This window comes from Xyrauchen texanus, chromosome 18 (assembly GCF_025860055.1).
Source record: "Xyrauchen texanus isolate HMW12.3.18 chromosome 18, RBS_HiC_50CHRs, whole genome shotgun sequence".
In the NCBI taxonomy this organism is placed as follows: domain Eukaryota; kingdom Metazoa; phylum Chordata; class Actinopteri; order Cypriniformes; family Catostomidae; genus Xyrauchen; species Xyrauchen texanus.
Genome location: NC_068293.1, coordinates 21,676,387 through 21,684,641, shown reverse-complemented (window position 1 = coordinate 21,684,641; position 8,255 = coordinate 21,676,387). Strand labels below are relative to the sequence as shown.

The window sequence follows — 8,255 nt, the reverse complement described above, 5'->3', positions numbered from 1 at the left end:
TCTCTCTTCGTTTACTCACTCCCAACTGTTCACATCCCAGTTGTGTATGACTTTCTTTCTTCTGTAGAACACAAATTAAAAAAAAATTGAAGAATATTTCAGCTCTGTATGTCCATTCAATGCAAGTGAATGGTGACCAGAATTTTGAATCTCCAAAAGCTACATAAAGTCAGTGTAAAATAATCCATTTGACTCCAGTGGTTTAATCCAAATCTTCTGAAATGCTACGATAGTTGTGGGTGAGAAACAGATAAATATTGAAGCTCTTTTTTACAAAAAAATTTCACTTTCACATTCTTGATGCATATTGCCACCTACTGGTTGGGGCTGGCCAATAATAAAAAGCATTTAAATATGGATCTGTTTCTAACCCACACCTATCATATTGCTTCTGAAGACATAGATTTAATCACTGGAGATTTATGGATTACTTTCATGGTGCCTTTATGTGAATTTTGGATATTCAAAGTTCTGGCCACCATTCACTTGCATTGTATGGACAAACAAAGATGAGATTTTATGCTAAAAATCTTAATTTGTGTTCTGCAGAAGACAGAAAGTCAGACACATCTGGAATGGCATGAGGGTGAGTAATGATGAGAGTTGGGATTTTGTGTGTGTTTGTGTGTGTGTGTGTGGGGGGGGGGGGGCTTTCCCTTTAACACTGCTGAGAATTGTACAATTACTGCATGAATATTTCCCCCGGACAATCTTCCCTATTCAAAGAGTGTTTTCATATCAACTTTTTGAAAACTGACCTCAAGATGAAAGATGAGGTTGATTACTTAGGCCGCTATTCATTTTGGGTCCTTTGTTCTTGCGCAAGTTACCATGATTTTCCCGTCATGTCCTTAAAAATTCATATCCATGGTTGGAACCCTGGAATTAAAGAATCATCTTCACTATCTGCTGCCAAGTTGACTCTACTAATTAACATTCCATCTGATGGGCACAGTCCAAATACCTGATGTTTAATGATCATTTCCCGCTTGCAATTTACCATGGGAAAATGTGCCTTCAATACATTACAGGCAGGGTTGGGGAGTAATGGAATACACATAATGGGATTACATATTTAAAAATACAAAATATAAGTAACTGTATTCCACTACATTTACAATTTAAATAATTGGTAATTAGAATACAGTTACATTCAAAAAGTATTTTGATTACTGAAGAGATTACTTCAGTACATTCAGACAATACATTTTATTGTCATTTGTTTCATTTAATATTTAGTCCTTTCAGATGGAAAACATTTATACATATAAATGATGCGATCCAAAGTGCATTTGAACAGCAGTGAAACACTTCCTTATGATGTGTTACATTCATACGAGCAAACAGAGAAGTAAGTTTGAAGTAAGTTTGGAGCAGAAGAAATAGAAATAAACCTTGTGTAAATTGTCACGTTGTGTCATAAATACTTTTTTTCTTGTAAGACCTTTGATATTAGGGCAAAAATCATATTCTTGATAATAATTTTTTTATTGTTTTCCTGTAAAAATTTTCTTGTTTTAGAAACAACACTGCATAAGATATTTAGGTTTCTCAGAGAATGTATTTTTAACCTGTGTATATTGTCTTACTGTACTGGCAGAGTTTTTAATAGTCAAAACAAGTGAAAAAATCTACCAGTGCTGAAGAAGTAATCCAAAGTATTTAGAATAAGTTACTGACATTGAGTTATCTGAATATGTTACAAATTACATTTTACAGCATGTATTCTGTAATCTGTTGTGGAATACATTTCAAAAGTAACCCTCCCAACCCTGATTACAGGGTTACTTGTTATGGAAAACTTACTTTGGAGATCTGACTGGACAATTAGAAATAACCATAAATATTTCAATCCATTTACGAGAGTCAAGTTATAACAAAAGAACTGCTTCTACACAAATCGCCTAGGTTAATGTTAGTGAACAGGGCTGGATAATTTGGTTATTTACTTGCAATCCATAATGTACAGAGAACAATACAGTAAGTAGGGTAGAATGGGGCTAAAAGCACCCTTTAATGAAGTTGTGCTTTTATCTGGTCGCAAAATATATTGAAATAAATGATCTTTTTATTGAATATTTATAGAGCAACATTTTTGTGTGAAGATAAATAATAACAGAGGATTGATTTGATGGGGAAGAGGGATATGGTGATTCTGAAATATTTAGGGCAAAATTTGTTAACTTGTGCAAATACGTTTGAGACAGCAAGATGCTTTTTTGAGAAACAATGATAATGCATATTCATAATAAGCATTTCAGAAAAGGGTTCACAATTTCCTGTTAATGTCAATCACATTTGGCATTTCATAACATCTACAGTAGTCTATAAACAAGTAAATCTCCATTGTGATTGGATCAGTCAATGTAAATTCATTTAGAATGTTCTCATAACAAATCTATTTGAAATGCATAAATCTTACATTCGTTTTTTGGGTGAACATAATTACGCTTATGACTTGCATCTAATGCAGAAATGCTGATGCAGCAAGCTGGCCCTGAGTTCAGGCCACATTCCTGTGTGATAGCCGGGATGGCATTTGATTACCCCATCAAAAGAATAAACCACTTGTGTAACGAAGAGACCTCCTCTCTCTATTATGTGTGTCTGCCTGCTTCTCAGCTCCAGTGCGGATTTGCTGGACGGGGCATGCCTCCCTCTGCCTAGATCCATATAGTGCCGGGCGGGAGGCAGGAATTTTGACCAAGTGGTACGGACATAGCCGCCGGAGACCACAAACACAGTCTCATGATTGACAACTCTTTCAATCAGTTATCTAGGCATAGGCCTACAGGATCAAGGCGATCGCACGTCCTCCTACACTTAAAGCAAAGTGCGCTGAGTGACAGTGGATCTGAAGGTGAACGTCAGTGAAAGGTCGTGAGGAAACGCAGCTGACACTGACAGAACGCTCACAGAGGACGAGCCAACAGGTTTGATTAATAATAATAATTATTATTATTATAACACCTATTTTCCACCATTACATATACATATATATCCTTTATGGTTGTGCTGGTGAAAAGCTAAAAAAGATTATCCAGCTCTGTTTTTACAATATTTCCAGAATTATGATAAGATCACAGCTCTTCAGACTGGAATTTAACCAATTAAATACTGTGTAACTGAATACTCCTGTTACACTGAATTAGTCATCCATTTTTTATTCATTCTTGGACATTTCTTGTAGATTTTGACCAATTGATCCTCTGATCTGATATCATGCATCAACTGTCTGTGACTTCTCTATTCGTCTGTCTGTGGCTGGTGGAGCACAGCCATGGCAACAGCAGCTTGGGCAACAGCCTCAATGATCTGCACACACACTTTGGTGTCAGCCTTTACCAAATACTAACAGAGACAGAGTACAACTCCAACCTGATCGTGTCTCCGGCCAGCATCTCGTTGTGTCTGGGCCTTCTGCAGTTAGGTGCCAGGGGGAACACTCTAGCTCAGCTTGAGGGAACTCTGGGCTATGATGTAAACGGTAAGAGCTTGACCCTCCTTGGCACACCCTCATATCATTCCAGTATGGCTTTATTTGTTCCATCACCCTGTAGCTCTAGACTGGTTACCCACTGAAGCTAAGCAGGTTTGAGCCTGGTCAGTAACTGGGGAAAAACTGAGGATGCTGCTTGTATAGGTGTTAGTAAGGCCAGTAGGAGATGCTCACCCTGTGGGCTGTGGTCCTAACACCCCAGTACAGTCACGGGGACCGTGACACCATCCTCCGGATGAGATGTTAAACTGAGGTCCTGAGGCTAAATTACCCCTTTGGCTCTTATCAATCATGGCCTCCTAATAATCCCCATCCATGAATTGGTTCTATCACTCTACACTCTCCTCTTCACCAATAGCTGGTGTGTGGTGATCGTACTAGTGCAATATGGCTGCAATCGCATCATCCAGGTGGAGGGTGGTGGTTGAGGAGAGCCTGTTCACTATGTAAAGCACTTTGAGTGTAGTGTCAGAAACGCACCATATATTTGTAAAGTTCATTAATTCATTCATTCTTCCATGGAACAAAATTGGAGAGGTTTTAAGAATGTACATGCTGCTTTTTTCCATACATTTAAAGCTGGTTGAGACCAGTTTGTTTTTCCTGGAAGAAAGTCGTTTAAAAAAGACATGTGTTTGAGTAAATAATGATAGAATGAACATTTTTGGATGAATTGCTTCTTTAAAAGATTCTGAGAAATTGAATGTAGATCAACAGATTTCTTTCTGCGTTCATATTATGAGATAAATGCTCTGTCATTACTGCACTGTAAATTGAATTATATTGCTTAAATTCTTACTATTCATTCTGGTATATGTAATGTACTAGGCCTGCAAATGTGACCAGTGCTCAAATGTTTCATTTTTATATTTGCATGGCACTCTCATCTCACTTGTATTGTGCATGTTGTTGTTCTAAACAATGCCAAGTATTAACTAAACATTTCAGTTAAGATGATACAGCAGTCATGATAATAAAATGACAGCAAGGTCTCTTCATAGATGCTCGTGTCCAGGATTTTCTTTCTCGGCCACAAGGAGACCTGGGTAATTCCAGTAAGGGCATGCGGCTTGAGCTTGCCAATGCTTTATTTGTCCAAAGTGGTGTGAAAGTCCTGCCAGAGTTTACTCAGCATGCCCTGGGATGGAGTAACAGCAGTCTACTGAGTGTAAACTTCAGCAATTCCAACCACACTCAACTACAGCAATGGGCACGCTACCACAGTAAATGTGAGTTTATATATATATATATTTTTTTTTAAGATTGTGTTATTGTGTCTCATTTCAGTACATATAATATCATAATGCCATTATATGATAATACCATCATTTTTATTTACTGTATATGCAATATCGCTATTTGCACTTCTAGTTAGATGCTAACTGCTTTTCATTGGCTCTGTAATTGAATCTAATGTAATCTATGCTTAGTACTGGATTTATAAGTTATGTACAGTACCGCCATTCCCTACCATAGACATTGACCAATATTCAGTTCAGTGGTCGACCAAAATGGGTTTATCAATGGTTGATCCTTAAATTATTATATTTGGTCCCCCTCAGTCCTGAAGCATATGGTTACATCCTTGGTTAAATGTAATTAATCGTATTTCTACAGCTGATGACTACCTTCAGGCAAGAGAGAAGCAACTGCAGGTCTCCAGGCAGGATATTTTGCCACACATGACTCTATTGAGTGCAGTGCTGTTCCAGGGTGCCTGGCAGAAACAATTCCTCTTCACAGAGACTCAGAACCTGCCCTTCACCCTTTCCGATGGCAGCACTGTCAAAGTGCCAATGATGTACCAGTCAACCAAAGTCAACTTTGGTAAAGGAAGGAGCAAAAAATACACTGCTCTGTTTAGAATCATAAACAAACATCTATGGGGGACATTTATGGAAAAGACATTGATTAAATCATGGGCCACTGATGAACATAGCAGCTCTAATCACACAATACTTTTTAGATTTTGTGCGCTAGTGGCAACCAAGCTCTAAACAAAAATACAGAGCCGTTCAAACGTCCATAAAGTCTACATTAGGTTTCTAATCCCAGTCAGAGAGTGGTGCAGACGGTGGCGCACTCGCGTAGGACACGTATCCGAGCTGTTGGCTCACGGGGACTCGGGTTTGATTCTGACTTGGGTCATGTCCCAATGTCCTTCCCTCATCTCTCTCCCCTGCTTCTCTACACTGCCCTATTAGGGAAAAAAAAAAAAAGAAAAAAAGATTTGTAATCCAATGTGAACTCAGACTTTTGAACAGGACTGTATAAATCTGGACTATGGTCGATTGATATAAATATGAACTTTACAGCACAACACTGTTAAAGATATGCTTCTTTCATATTAATGTATGTTAAATAATGAAAGTGACCTCACTCTACCTGTCTTCCTGATTGACTGCTCACAGGACAATTTCGCCTGCCTTCAGATCAGCAATACACAGTATTGGAACTGCCGTACCTGGAGCGCTCACTCAGGCTATTGGTGGTATTACCTAGTGACCGGAAGACCCCTCTATCCCAGCTGGAATCGCAGCTCACCGCCCATGCTGTGGGACTATGGGATAATGGATTAAGGCGAACCAAGATGGATATATTTTTTCCCAGGTAATACTATGAAGAAATAAGCCATGTTAAATGTACTGTAATCTTACAAATGGGGGTTGGCATCAGTGGAATACCCTGGTGTTGTGTGTATTTCAGGTTTAAAATGCAGAGCAGGCTCAATTTGAAGCCTGTTCTACAGTCTCTTGGTATCTCTGACATCTTCAGCCCTTCAGCAGCAGATTTTAGAGGCATCTCAGGTAGTTATTGAACATAGACATTCTGTAATTCAAGTTGTTGATGTGTACTTATTGTTTGATATAAAGACATTACATTAGTACAGTTTATGGAAAACTAATTTTAAAACACTGACCATTTACCAGAGTCCTCATCATAGTAATTATCTCGTAGTCTCAAACTTTATTAAAGTTATTGTGTTTATTTTGTGGCTCAACTTCTGTCATTATGTCATTAATGAACTCATTAATAGCATTTTTAAATCAATGAATACTAAATTGCTCACTCTGAAGTTTACTGCCATTATCTCTACAGATGAGGAAGGACTTTTCGTATCTGAGGCTTTCCATGAGGCAAGAATACAGGTGACAGAAGATGGGACAAAAGCAGCTTCAGCCACAGGTAAGAACCTGACAGTTTTACTTTGGGTTGAGGGTTGGTAGGAAGTTGAAAATGAGGGAAATGTTTGGGAGCAGCTCATTTGAGATCACTGAATATTGATTGCCATATGTGTTTTTGAAGTTTTCATGTTAATCATATAATGAAGTCTCAGGCTTGTAAATATCAATATGATATCGCACTTAGCAAAGCTTGTCCTAACATTACCTAAAAAATGTATAATAAAATAAAAAACAATTCCCCATTCATTAATAGATTTACTCAAAATCTAACTCAGTTTCTGTTTACTGCAGCATTCTAGTGTATGATATAAGTGAACATGTGGGATACAGCTGAAGTAGGATGACTAGATATATGTATCCACTGGCAAATAGGATGCAAATAGAGTTATGTAGTGTTGCTCAGGATACAAAGACTGAAGGCATTTAAATACACCACTTTGTAGTTGCAGTTTTTAAGGCTAAAGTTGAACCTAAGTATTACTTGGAGTATATTCTAAGGTCATGTTTTTTTCCACAGAGCTTAACCACTCACTGATGTCTCTCTCTTCTTTAGCAATGGTGCTATTGAAAAGATCTCGTGCAGCAGTTTTTAAAGCAGATCGACCATTTCTCTTCATCTTACGACAAATCAGCACAGGTAAATACCAAAACTTAGACAGACCTGCATGGAATCTAGCTTTAACATGTCTACCGGTATCAGACATGATTGAGGTTAATTTATTTGGTTTTTATTCCACAGGTTTATTGCTGTTTATAGGTCGAGTTTTGAATCCAGCAGAACAGATGTCTTAAGAAGATACATGCAATCACATATGCTTGAAATTACGACCGTGCACACACAGGAGACCTATTTTAATAAACACTTTAATTCAAATGGTTTTGCCAGCTCAGCACACCCCCACCTCCCTCATGGACGTAGGGGATAAGAGTATCTGAGGCTATTAGGAGGGTCCACTGGCACTTCGGGAAGAGGGACAAGACTTTTGTACATATCTGTAAATACAATTTTATAACATCAGTGTTTTTTGCACTTTAAAGTGTCTGCAGTCATTTATTATCTCTACCTTCAATAAATTCCCACATTTTTTTATTATATTTTGGTTACCATCAGTTATGGATTTCATAGGTTTAACCAATTCATTAGATTTTTCAGCTTTAAATCCATGGTGTTTGCCCACGTGTTGATAGACCGCTTAATGCAAATTAAAATTAAATATGACTATGAATTCTAATATTACATTGAAGGGGTGAATAAGTTGAACATGGCAATCCATTATATATGCAGCTGCATAAGGACAATAAATGTGTTTGATTGCCAAATAACCGTACGTATCAGCAATTAAAAAGAGACCTGACAGATAACATGAAGTTCTCAAAAAATCATAATGAGTTGATAAAGTTTGAAGGATGTGTTGTATTGTAGTGTAGTGACCAATCTTCAAGATAAACATCTTCATAGGCTACACCAGTAAGCTTTTGATCATAAGATCCTCAGAGAATCTAGTAACTATGGCAGGGCTGCCTCTCTGAAATTGCTTATATCTTTCATCAATAAAGCATCTCAATGATTG

The 8,255-nt window shown here is 37.7% G+C and overlaps 1 protein-coding gene across 3 annotated transcripts; it reads left to right on the top strand.

Moving 5' to 3' along the window:
• Positions 1 to 2,723: 2,723 nt before the first annotated feature.
• LOC127659288 (probable serpin E3) lies at positions 2,724 to 7,756 on the top strand. 3 transcript variants are annotated; one of them, XM_052149037.1, is made up of 9 exons: positions 2,724 to 2,933; positions 3,191 to 3,487; positions 4,501 to 4,728; positions 5,117 to 5,326; positions 5,911 to 6,109; positions 6,206 to 6,306; positions 6,599 to 6,685; positions 7,238 to 7,321; positions 7,424 to 7,756. In XM_052149037.1, exons 2-9 carry the CDS (start codon positions 3,223 to 3,225, stop codon positions 7,474 to 7,476), a joined length of 1,227 nt encoding a protein of 408 aa, XP_052004997.1. In that variant the 5' UTR covers positions 2,724 to 2,933; positions 3,191 to 3,222; the 3' UTR covers positions 7,477 to 7,756. The 3 variants fall into 3 exon arrangements, with proteins under 3 accessions (XP_052004997.1, XP_052004995.1, XP_052004996.1); XM_052149035.1 differs by having other exon boundaries at positions 7,202 to 7,321; XM_052149036.1 differs by lacking the exon at positions 2,724 to 2,933 and having other exon boundaries at positions 3,156 to 3,487; positions 7,202 to 7,321.
• The last annotated feature ends 499 nt before the right edge of the window (positions 7,757 to 8,255 follow it).

What these genes read in the sequence shown, in the direction of transcription:
- LOC127659288 (XM_052149035.1), top strand. Translation starts at nt 3,223, where the DNA reads ATGCATCAACTGTCTGTGACTTCTCTATTCGTCTGTCTGTGGCTGGTG. An exon ending in GGCACGCTACCACAGTAAAT is followed by an intron (nt 4,729 to 5,116) that starts GTGAGTTTATAT and finishes GTATTTCTACAG; the next exon opens with CTGATGACTACCTTCAGGCA. An exon ending in ATGGATATATTTTTTCCCAG is followed by an intron (nt 6,110 to 6,205) that starts GTAATACTATGA and finishes TGTGTATTTCAG; the next exon opens with GTTTAAAATGCAGAGCAGGC.